A 13031-nucleotide genomic window follows, 5' to 3' on the forward strand; every position below is an offset into this window, starting at 1 on the left:
CAAACCAGCAATACAGCGCGGTAAATTTGAATCACTCCTCTTGGTTAAAAAACAAACCATAGCTTGTTACGATTTCGAACTTAGTGCAAAAATTTATAGGGATTTACATAAAATTGGCTACAAAATTAAGCAGGATTTGAAAAACTTGAATTTTATTTCGTTATATGGCGTTTTAGAACAAGCAAAACTTTTTATCAAGAATGACATTTTTCGATAAAATTGAAAATAAAAAAGTTTTTCCTCTTGGGCAGCCCAACCGTGGACACACTGTATATAATTTTGATGAAAAAAATGAGATTATTGAAAATGGAAGACTTAAAATGTAAACAATAGTTTATAGTTTTCAAAATATTTCCTTTTTCCTACTTGTTCATTTTTTTATGTTAATTTTATAGTAGAATAATGTGTTTAGTTTGTTTATTATTTATTGTTATACCTATTACATATATACATAATTACATACATATAATTTAGGAATAATGATTTGTTTAATTTTATCCTACAGGATTGAAAACAAAAACTTATATTTGGGAGGTTCAAAATATTTTTTTTTTAATAAGATTTGTTTAAATCTGGTTTTGGTAACACTTTAGAAAAAGTCACGCGTCGCCACTGCTTGCTATGACGCGGATGACGTGTAACGGTATTTATACTGTACGAACTCACGGTTATTAGACTTTATTATTAGTAATGTCTAAGAACCGTGGTACGAACTATACCTGTTATTCTGTTCAGTCTTGTGTGTTGCCTACCAATAAGTGCTTACTCTTCTTACAAGCGAATAGCTCCGACCAAATCCGAATAACCTTACTTCAAAACGTTGGAGTTTTATATTGTTGTTTGGTTTCGGAATTACAATTTAAAAAATAAGTGTTAATCATGTCGTTCTCGTTCGGAGCCACTCCAACACCACCTCAAAAAACCGTTGCCTCCGGTTTTACTTTGCCTTCAAATCCAATAGGTAAGATCTTTAAAATTTTAAAACAATCCATAACAAATCATCGGTTTTTTTAGTAACTTCAACTACTGGATTTCAAAGCAGTTTTGGTTCAGGAGATAATAAAGACCAAAGTAAACCTTCATTATTTGCAACCCCCTCGAGTCAACCCGTTTCATTTGGGTTAACTACAAAGGCCACTACAGCCCCAACAACCCTCTCCTTTGGTTTTGCTACTCCTACGACTGTACCGTTTGGATCATCAACTACAAGTAAGTACACACAATTATAAAATAAAAAATAACTGTAGGATATCTACGTTAAGGTATGTATCCATTAGGTTGGTGCTCTGTGTAGCAGCTCCACACCACATAGTGGATATGTTGGAGCTCCCGCTCGGCGCTCACCCTCTGCGATTCAACCGGTTTGCAGTTTATATGTAGGGGAACGCATGCCGTATTCATTTAAGCAACTACACGAAGCACCAATCTAATAGATATGTACCTTTACATAGCAACTTGTAAACATTATATTAAAGAAAAAAGTTAAGTTGTTGTATTTGTCCCATGCCAACTCAAAATTTCTACTAAATCAAAGAAGAAAAAGAAGATTGTGTATTGATAGACAGTTGCCCCCTTAGACAAGGAAAGAGAGGTTGCCCCTAGCGTGAAATTTTTTTTATCTTGTCATGTTTGTCCCACACCAACCAAAATTGCTAGTTAACTAAAGAAGAAGATGAAGAACAAGAAGCAAATTGTACAATGTACTATAGTATTTTTACTACAAAAACGTTATTACGTAGGTCAAAATTTTTGACGTAAGAGAACTGTCAAAACATTAGAATGTGACTTTTCATTATTGCTATGTTTATTATAAACACGGCAATAATGAAAAGTCACATTCTAATGTTTTGACATTTCTCTTACGTCAAAAATTTTGACCTACGTAATAACGTTTTTGTAGTAAAAATACTATAACTCCAAATTGTAAGTGAATAAGGGATTTTTCCCTTGTTCCGAGACGATGAGTTGGCCAAATACCCAAGTAGGTGGAGGCCAATAAACTGAAGAAGAAGAAGAACATTATATTAACGGATTAGCTGCGTTACGAGACAAATAGACCTATATTAGATTAAATGTAAGACCACAGCCAAGGTGTTAAAATTAAGGGCTTAGAATAACTCTTCAACCTTGATACTCTCCTTCCTCCACTTATGTTTCCTCATATTACCAGTCGTAGCATTTGATTGTGCTGTGCCCTCATTACATGTCCCAGATATGTATTGTAACTTTCTTTTCTATTGTGTTTATTATTTGATATTCTTTGCCCATCTATTGCAAAACTTCGGTCTTATTTTTCTTCTGTGTCCATGCTATTCTAAACATCCTTTTCTGTAACTTTACATTTTAAAGTACTGTAGCTTATTTATGTGTTCTTTGTTGCAGATAATTGTTTTCTTTTTACAAATGCATTTCTTGCAATTTCTATACTGGCCCTTATCTCTGTTGTTTAATCATTATTGTCGAAAATCCAGGTTTCTAGGTACACTACAACCTGCCATATCCGGACCTCCCCGTATCCGGACAGTTCTACCGTCCACATCTACCGAGAAAGGCAGTCCTGCTGTTGGACAACGCACCCGCTCATCTCGATGCAAAAGAACTAAAAGATGGCGAAATAAAATTTCTTTTTTATGATCAAGGTATTATAGAATCTATAAAACGTGTCTATTGACGAAAGTTATTGTCGGCGTTGATCACTGGAATGTATAAAGCAGAAAACGTTTCAGAGACTATAAAAGAAGTGGTCTTGATATCCGGGTTTTTTCATATCTGGATCGGTCTGTCACCACATTGATCCAGATATGGCAGGTTTTACTGTATTTGTGTTTATCAACCGTTTCTATCGGTACATTTCCCAAATGTATTATTAATATTTTTTGTATTTTGACAAGAGCATCCGATTTGGACGTCAAAATGTTAATAAAATAATTTTTTTAGTAAAATTGTGGCTTATTTCCCATTAAAAATAGTTAATTACAAAAATGCCACAAGAGCTTCAGAACAAATGTATGCTTGTTTGCATATTTGTCTTCTTAGTTATTATCATGTATTTGCTCTTTTTGTATTCATTTTTAATCCATATTCTTCACAGAAACTGTTTGTTTTCTTTAGTAGTAATTGGAGTTGTTTAGCAGAGCTTGCTATAACCACAGTGTCATCTGCATGTCTTATGATCTTCACTTTGAGATAGTCATGATTCCTCAAAAATGGCTTTACTGTTTACATTAAATAGTAATGGAGACATAATACATCCCTGCCTAACAACTCCCCTGAATTCAATTTCTGGACTGGGTTCGTTATCTATTACAATTTGTGGTCTTTGGTTCCAGTAAAGGTTTGTTGTTATTCATGTTTTTTGTCTTTAGAATTTGGACTAATCATGTCTAACTTTGTCAAATGCTGTTTCAAAATCATAATTGAATCATAAAACCATTATACCCACACAAATTAAAAAACAATAAACAGTTCAGCTGTATTTTGAAAAAAAAGCACGGGACCCTTATTCAAACCCGTGAAGTAATTAATATCCAGACTAAAATCTATCCTTAGGAAGATTATTTGTATTGCATTTTTTATCCTTAGAGGAAAAAAAGGTTCATTTTCAAAAATGTGTTTTAATGGCTTTATTGGGTAAATTATTTATAATACACTCTGGACAATTTGATGCAATATAAGGTTCCAATTGTTTTCTAAGGCCCTGTGTCCATTTCTTCTCAATTGACGATGATAAATAAAGGTTTGAAGTCGTGAAGTAAAAAATATGGTACCAACAGTTGGTGGTTAGCTAAATTTTTATAATAGACTGCGCTAAATTGACAGATACTGATAATAATTACACCCGGCGTAACTTTCAGCAGTTCTCACCAGTGGCGCACAACACCCCTACAAGCGACACTATATATATACACGAAATTTTTGATTTTCTAAACCTGACTGAATTGAAAATTGGGCCAAATCCCATCTTAAAGTTTAGGAAAAGACTCGTCCATCCATATGTTGCTTCTCCATTTTGGTCCAAGGGTGTGGATTTTACGGCCCTTCCCATTTAAAGCCTGTTTTTCGTTCTCGTCCCCAAAAATTTCAAAAATTTAAGCCCGACCTTTGTGGCTTCTGATAGCATAGATCATTACCTTTCCAACGCATGTTTAATTTTGAAAATCGGTTATACCATTCAAAAGTTATCGAGCTCAGAAATGTGACTCAATTTTTATTTAAAAAATGGAAAATGTTTGTGGATATGTATGTTTGTATGTATGTGTGTGGAAAAGTTAAACCGATCTGAATTTTTTTTCTGTGTTTCAAGAGGGTGTGAGGGCCGATTCAGAACCGGTCTAATTTTTGACTTCTGACTACCCGTAAGTTAGCTAGAGGACTAGGTAAATACAAAATAGCATATTTTTTGGGAGTATATATCTTAGGTTCAAGGAAAGACAGGAAAACCGCAAATACACCAAATCAATAGGGTTGAGTTAAGCTTTCAAATGGCGCCTAAGCGATCAAGCTGAGACATACGCACTGCTCACCATAGCCAAAAAACTGAAAAATTAAACTTTGAAATTTTTGGTTTTTCGACAATTACTCAAAATTTCAACCTACGAATTTCGCCAATAACTGAGCGTTTGTAGAAGGACTCAGGACGCGTCTAACGGTGTATACCTTATATCTGGGAAAATTCGAATTTTTAAGTTATAGGCTTCATAAGTATGATCAAATCTATTTCTTATGGGAAAAAACGGTTTTTCAAGCTCAATAATTCCTGTAATACGTTCAGTTATCATACTCGATCTTGGATGCATCAGATACTACTTGTCAATACGTTTCAAATTCATGTTTAGTGATCAACATCAGGTAAGCCGTTCAGAAGTTATAGAGCTCCAAAAGTATAATTAGTCCAGGAACTGAAATTTTTCACTTCGCAATTTTTACAGAATGGATAGATTTGCTTAAAAATTTGACAATAAGTAGTGGATAGTCCAAGGATCAAAATCTATATGATGCCGAAAGACGCTTTTACCATGGGGTGGTTGCCACCTCATCTCGAGGGTGGAAATTTTTTTATATTTTGACCGCAAATGCTGGTAAAAATATTAATTATAAGCAAAAAATGTTCGTTATACATTTTTTTGATAAAATTAATAGTTTTCGATTTATTAGTTATCGAAGCTGTTAGTTTTATATCGGAAAGATTACCAGATAACGGCAGTTCTCGCCAGTGGGGCAGAAATACACCCCCTACACGCGACACTATTATACAGGGTGTAACAAAAATACAGGTCATAAATTAAATCACATATCCTGGGACCAAAAATAGTTCGACTGAACCTAACTTACCTTAGTCCAAATGAGCATACAAAAAAAGTTATAGCTCTTTGAAGTTACAAGATAAAAATCGATTTTGTCCGATATATCGAAAACTATTAGAGATTTTTTAATGAAAATGGACACGTGGCATTCTTATGGCAGGAGCATTTTAAAAATAAATTATAGTTAAATTTGTGCACCCCATAAAAATTTTATGGGGTTTTGTTCCCTTAAACCCCCCCAAACTTTTTTGAACGTTCCAATTAAATTATTGTTGTGGTACCATTAGTTAAACACAATGTTTTTTAAACTTTTTTGCCTCTTAGTACTTTTTGGAAAAGCTAGTTTTTATCGAGATATTTTGAATATTTGTCAAATCCACCACATATTTTTTATACTGTTACGTACGATTGTAGAGACCTGGGTAATAATATGAAATTTTTTTTATAAATTACAGTTTGAGGTATATTTTGAACCATATTAGAAATGAAGCCACATCTCGATAAAAGATGCCTCATCGGAAAAATACTAAGAGGCAAAAAAGTTTTAGAAAGATCCTGTTTAACTAATGGTACCGCAATAATAGTTTAATTGGAACGTACACAAACATTTGGGGGGTTTAAAGGCACATAACCCCCATAAAATTTTTATGTAAACATATTAAAAAAGAAGCTGCATCTCGATTAAAACTGGTTTATCGAAAACATATTAATAGGCAAAAAAGTTTTAAAAATATTGTGTTTAACTAAGTGTGCCACAATAATAATTTAATTGGAACGTACAAAAAAGTTTGGGGGGGTTTAAGGGAACAAAACCCCCATACAATTTTTATGGGGTGCACAAATTTAACGATAATTTATTTTTAAAATGTTCCTGCCATAAGAATGCCACTTGTCCATTTTCATTAAAAAATCTCTAATAGTTCTCGATATATCGGAAAAAATCGATTTTTATAGTGTAACTTCAAAGGGCTGTAACTTTTTTTGTGTGCATATTTGTACTAAGGTAAGTTAGGTTCAATCGAACTATTTTTGGTCCCAGAATATGTGACTTAATTTATGACCTGTATTTTTGTTACACCCTGTATATACGAAATTTTCAATTTTCTAAATCTGAATTGAAAATTTTGCCAACTCCCGTCTTCAAGTTCAGAAAAAGACTCACCCATTCATATGTCAACCATCAATTTTGGTCCAAGGGTGTCGATTTTACGGCCCTTCCTATTTAGGGTCTGTTTTTCGTTCTGGTCCCCAAAACTCCCAAAAACTTCGAAAATTTAAGTCCGACTTTTGCGGCTTCTAACAGTACTGATCATTACCTTTCCAACGCATGTCTAATTTTGAACATTACCAGAGAACGGCAGTTCTCGCCAGTGGCGCACACCCACACCACCCTACACGCGACACTATTGTATACACAAAATTTTCGATTTTCTAAATCTGACTGAATTGAAAATTGGGCCAACTCCCATCTTAAAGTTCAGAAAAGACTCACCCATTTATATGTCAACCATCGATTTTGGTCCAAGGGTGTAGATTTTCCGGCCCTTCCTATTTAGGGCCTCTTTTTCGTTCTCGTCACCAAAACTCCCAAAATGTTTAAAAATTTGTCCAACCTTTGCGGCTTCTAATAGAACTGATCATTACCTTTCCAACGCATGTCTAATTTTGAAAATCGGTTATACCATTCAAAAGTTATAGAGCTTAGAAATGTGACTCAATTTTTATTTAAAAAAGGGAAAATGTTTGTGGATATGTATGGATGTGTGTTTGAAAGTTAAACCGATTTGATATTTTTCTCTGTGTTTAAAGAGGGGGTCAGGGCCGATTTAGAACCGGTGTATTTTGTTACTTTTGACCACCCATAAGCCAGCTATAGGACTTGGTAGGTGCAAAACGGTATATTTTTTGGGGGTATATTCGGATCACGAAGAGGCAGGAGAACCACAAATACATCAAATCAATAGTGTTGACTTAAGCTTTCAAATGGTGTCTAAGCCGTCAGGATCAGACATATACACGGCTCAGTATAGCCGAAAAACTGAAAAACTAAACTTTGAAAATTTTGGTTTTTCGACAATTACTCAACATGTCAACGTACGAATTACGCCAATAACTTAGCGTTTGTAGAAGGACTCAAGACGAATCTAACGATGTATACCTCATATCCGGGAAAATTCGAATTTTTATGATAAAATCTATATAATCTCTTCATAAATATGATAAAATCTATTTCCTGTGGGAAAAACGGTTTCGAAAGCTCAATAATTCCTGTATTAGCTTCAGTTATCATACTTGACCTTAGATCCATCAGATACTACTGGTTAATACGTTTCAAACTCATGTTTACTGATCAAAATCGGTTAAGCCGTTTAGAAGTTATTAAGATACAAAAGTATACTCCAATTAACGATTATTCCCCAAATGGTTTATGTAGTTGTAGTGGTTACGACGCTAAATTTGATCTGGCAACGGGCAATCCGACTTCATTTACCGGCCATCTCAATATATTTTTTTTTCAATCTATTTCGAATAGAAAAAAATCTAGTGTACATTCGATGGACACTAGATCATTTGGGAGATAATGCAACAAAGGTAACAATTTATAAAGCTTGACGTGTAATAGAGGAACATTGCATTCAACTTCATACATTTAATTTATAAATAACTTTGAAAAACTCCTGATACAAGAATAAAAAACCGCTAAACGCCGTAAAAATGAGTGGCGCATAAAATATTCCAGCTACAAAAGATCTGATATGAATGTTACGTGGCGCGAAAATGGATTTTCATTTGATGCAAAACAAAATTTTAGTTTTATTTTAAAATATTTTTCCATAATATTTGCTAAATTTGAAGTAAACGCGCCACAAAAGAGTTTCAAAATTCAAACTGTATCAAAGTTACTCTTTTGTGGCGCGTTTACTTCAAATTTAGCAAATATTATGGAAAATATTTTAAAAGAAAACTAAAATTTTGTTTTGCATCAAATGAAAATCCATTTTCGCGCCACGTAACATTCATATCAGATCTTTTGTAGCTGGAATATTTTATGCGCCACTCATTTTTACGGCGTTTAGCGGTTTTTTATTCTTGTTGTAAATAGACTGCGACTCAAAATAGTCTGGAGAGCTAATTTATAATTTCACCAAAATTCTATGATTCATCAATAAGTTTGTTGCCCTTTTGCATAGTAACAAAAACTTTGAAAGCTGACAATACAATTATTTAATGAAGGAAGCGATTGCTAGGAAGAACACTAGGAAGTTCAATTAGAAATTACACTTTTTGGCAATTTATTCAGTTTGTACTAAGCTGAATAAATTCTGATTAAGCTATTAATCAATATGTTTCACAATAAATTATACACAGTGAAACTATTAAAATTTAGGAAGTTAAGATTAATGTGATATTACAAATTAATGGACTAATTTGTAATTGAATACACTGCAAAATAAAGAAAAGATGACAAAATTATCTTTAATCTACACCAAGCAAGTTCCACTCATAATGTCCAGCCTGTTGTAGCTTCCAATTTTCTTACTAATATGTAGATTCTCAATGACACTAAGGATTAGATTTAATTAATTTTATTCATTTACAATAGTTTTAGTTCGATCAGATTTCTCGTAATCTAAATATCCAGACCATTTAAACTGTTCTAGTAAACTTTGAAAAGTTTCTTTTCTTGGTTGTCGTCTATCAGTAAATTGCTGATAATAAATACTTATTGCTAGTAGCACATTTTTGTTATGCCCTCCTAACACAGAAACCATATTAACACATTTGCTGCGTATATTTTTTAAGTACTTCTCCCAGAACCTAAAATACATTTTTAATGTAATGTAAGTGAGCACATATTGCTCATTAGTGGCATCAGCATTGGAGAGGGTAACTGAATGTCGCTGATGAGGCTCATTAGAAAAATTCATATTAGCATTGGTAACAAAGCAACTGGAACTATAAATAGTATGTCAAAAATGTATAAGCAAGTTTAGTGTCAAAGCCATAGTCAACTAGGTAGAAGATTGTGTGTTTTACTAATATTTTATGCACCAACAATCTTAACTACATAGGTATTTTAATACTTCATCTAATATTAATAAATTAAGAATGAGTCTAGATCAGCGGTTCTCAATCTGTGGTACATTTACCACTGGTGGTACATATCATTATTTGCACAAAACACAAAAAAATTAAAATAGTAGTACTTAGTAAGTCTTGATAATACAATCTAAAATGTAGGTGGTACCAAAAATAATAAAAATAACTGTAGATGATACATGAGTCAAAAAATTTGAAAACAGCTGGTCTAGATTAATATTTTTTTTTCATATTTCTTACGACAAATGAAAAATCAGACATCCTTACAATGATTACAATAATTTAATTATTTTTAGTTACACCTGCAACAACTCCTCAATTTGGATTATCGCTTCCAAAGGCTAGTGTTCCGGCCACTACTACTTTTTCACTTCTAGGATCTGCCCCAGCCACTACTGCAGCAGCACCTACAGGTAGAAATTTAAAGTATATTCTATTATTATCCAGATTTAGCCATACGACTCACACTCTCTCTAAGGCGAAAATTGACTCATCCCAGATACCTACTCTTTCCGTAATATCGAGCCCTAGGTGGCTTGGTATACTGGAGTATCTCCCAGAAATTTTCGTACACATCTGGCCATTGCGAGTAGTACCGCTTTCTGCATGGTCTTATAAAGGTGTTCATTTAGACCCAGCTTTCTTATGTTTTCGAGGAGGTTCTTCGGAATGACTCCAGTAGTAGACATAATAATAGGTATAGTCTGAGTACTTTGCATTCTCCATCGTCTTCGTATTTGAATTTCCAGATCTCTGTACTTGACGATATTTTCACTAAATTTTATTATTACAGTAAGGTCTCGTTTTATGCGGTGGATACGTTCTTCAGAAAACCGCATATAAAAAGTCGCATAAATAAAGACTACTTGCATTGAAAAGGTAGGGATATGTTCCGTGATTTTCTAAAATCACATAAAATGGTGGACGTTTGTCCATTAAAAATTGTGTCTTTGATGTTTTTTTCCTTCATTGGGCCAAATAAAATCTTAAAGAAGAAATTAAAAACGCGGACTAACGATATTGAGATTGCAAAAACCTCTTCTATATGGAACATAAAACTTTACGACACTTAATTAAATGTTTTAATCCAGAAATCAAAATGTGCTGTTTATTATACTGCAACTTGAAATCAGCAACATTTAAATTTAATTTCAAAACAATTATTACAGGTTATATGGGTTTGGATCCCGCGTATGAAAAAAAAGTTGATTAATAGCAAGCTGAAAGTTGTTAATAGTTTAAGGGTGTCTAGTCGGACAAACTTTGATATATGGGAACACTGAAACAGGGGAAAGGGATTGTGGAACAGGTTAAAAATTTGGAACGGTCAGACCACGAAAACGTCACATGTATTTTGTCCGACAGAACTTCCAATTGATTTGTTACCCTTTCATTAAACTCTCATGCAAAAATCAGACTGCTATTTATCACCTGTCATAATTCCTGTCATTTGACATGTTCTACGTGTTCCACTCATTAAAATGCCCATTTGGTGATAAATAGCAGTCTGATTTTTGCATTAGAGTTTAATGAAAGGGTAACAAATAAATTGGAAGTTCTGTCGGACAAAATACATGTGACGTTTTCATGGTATGACCGTTCCAAATTTTTAACCTGTTCCACAATTAAAACTTTCCCTGTTTCAGTGTTCCCATATATCAAAGTTTGTCCGACTAGACACCCTTAAGCTATTAACAAATTTTCAGCTTGCTATTAATTAACGTTTTTATATGCGGGATCCAGACCTAATACCTTTCAATGCGAAATTCAGATTGATTTAATAGCTGCATAAGGGGAATACCGGAATTGCAAACTCTCAGACTACTGGATGGGAATAGTTAATATTAATTATACTAATTGTTAATAATAGACATTTTTGAATGAAATACCAATCGCATAACTTAAAAATCGCATACAAATAATCCGCATAAAAAGAGACCTTACTGTATTATAATTGATAAGATAAGTGAAACAACTGGTAATTGGTAAGTGAAGCAATTAAGTTGTTTGTATAACTCATCAGACGAACTGTCCATTTTTCTAGCGGAAACTTGTATGTTTCCTTAAAGTGAATCCTTGAATATCGACAGGTGACATCGACCTCATGTCATCATATTTTTATGTTTTATTACTATTTCATTGTAAGTTTGTTTAAACTATGGTATACAGCCAACCACTGGGTTTTCCCTTTTAAGATATGATCACTGCCTTCTTCAAAACTATGTCCACAAAATGGTATTTTCAAAATAAAAGATGCACATTAAACCATAAAATGTCAGTAAATTTTAAGAGCAGATAACAAACAGGTCAGGTTTAGTATAACGCTAAGATATCTTGCATTAGCAGAAAACAATTATTGCCAATAAACCCAGCACATGGTATCTTATAATATTCAACAATACTTTTTTTCCAATTGTCTATTGGCTGATTGACATGTTCACATCAAATACAGGTCTGCTACTTTTGCAAGCACTGGTAAGCTGGACTACAAGCTGTCAAACTCTGTTCTCTAGACCTTTAGACATTCAGCGTGCTGAAGATGGCTTTGGAGCACTCTAGGAGTTTGCGTGTGATCTCATAATGCAGTAATAGTGAGAATGCGACCTTCTCTGACTGCTCTCTTCCTTTTGGCACCTGTACCGGTTCGCCATTGATGATCTGGTTTCAAGAAATCGTTGATAAGTTATCTGCACAGTTGAATGACTAGCATTAAATTGTCTTGTCACATCCCTTTGACTTGCTTTGTTTTCCAGCAATGTAACAATCGTGAATAGACTTTTGATATTTTTCCATCGTTATTAAGAAATACACTTCACTGTAAGTAGGCCAGTGTAACACTAAGATGTCTCCAAAACCCTTTACAAAAGTTCATGCAGTTCTCAAAATTAATTAGTTCTAAGAATTTTATGGTTTAATAGGGTTTGCAATTTGTTCTTTTAATTCTCTTTACATGCTCAGGCTTTTTAGTACACGTAATGATCCATTTAATTTAATTAATATTAAACAAATTAAAAAAATCTGATGAATAAATAAAAAGATTTAAAATTTCCTAGATTTTATGGGTGGTTCCATTTTCTGTGATGCGTGCTGTGTATATACTTATTAATACTTTGTATATATTTTAGGTATATCGTTTGGTACTGCCACTACTACAGCAACAACTTCAGCTACAGGTAATTTATTTTGTAATTTCTAATTATTATATTGACCACAGTTTATTTAAAAATTACACAGTATTCATAGTAATAAAAAATTATCAGATATCAAAAATTATTGTAATCACCATTATTAGTCCAATCATTTGGTAGTTTTACCTGGAACGTTTTCCGGAACTACATCCCCCTACTGTCAACTACATCTTATGACGGTTTGGTAGGGGTCCTGGCAACCTGCGGGGTCCTTGGGAATTAGTCGCCTAAGTCTGAGCTTATTTTTTAATGATATATCCCCCTAGATTCAAGCAAACTGGGGGTTTGCACCCCCACTTGCTCACTACAAGTTTAAGAGAAGGTTGTTTCTCGTAGAAACCTTTTGCTCTGACAGTGGAATTTATATGTTAGTGACCGGTCTAGTATCACTCCAAGATATTTGGGCATATCAGTATGTTCCAAGCGTTGTCCCTCCCAA

General features: G+C 33.6%; 1 protein-coding gene across 1 annotated transcript in view; it reads left to right on the forward strand.

The window, feature by feature from the left end:
• Positions 1 to 748: 748 nt before the first annotated feature.
• Positions 749 to 13031, forward strand: part of LOC126887519 (nuclear pore glycoprotein p62-like) — a 45787-nt gene continuing 33504 nt past the window's right edge. The window contains exons 1-4 of the mRNA XM_050655148.1: positions 749 to 961; positions 1015 to 1209; positions 9701 to 9817; positions 12530 to 12577. Coding sequence (XP_050511105.1) covers positions 880 to 961; positions 1015 to 1209; positions 9701 to 9817; positions 12530 to 12577 — 442 coding nt within the window. The 5' untranslated portion in view covers positions 749 to 879. The remainder of the gene's footprint in view (positions 962 to 1014; positions 1210 to 9700; positions 9818 to 12529; positions 12578 to 13031) is intronic.

Source organism: Diabrotica virgifera, chromosome 6, assembly GCF_917563875.1.
Source record: "Diabrotica virgifera virgifera chromosome 6, PGI_DIABVI_V3a".
Classification (NCBI taxonomy): Eukaryota; Metazoa; Arthropoda; class Insecta; order Coleoptera; family Chrysomelidae; genus Diabrotica; species Diabrotica virgifera.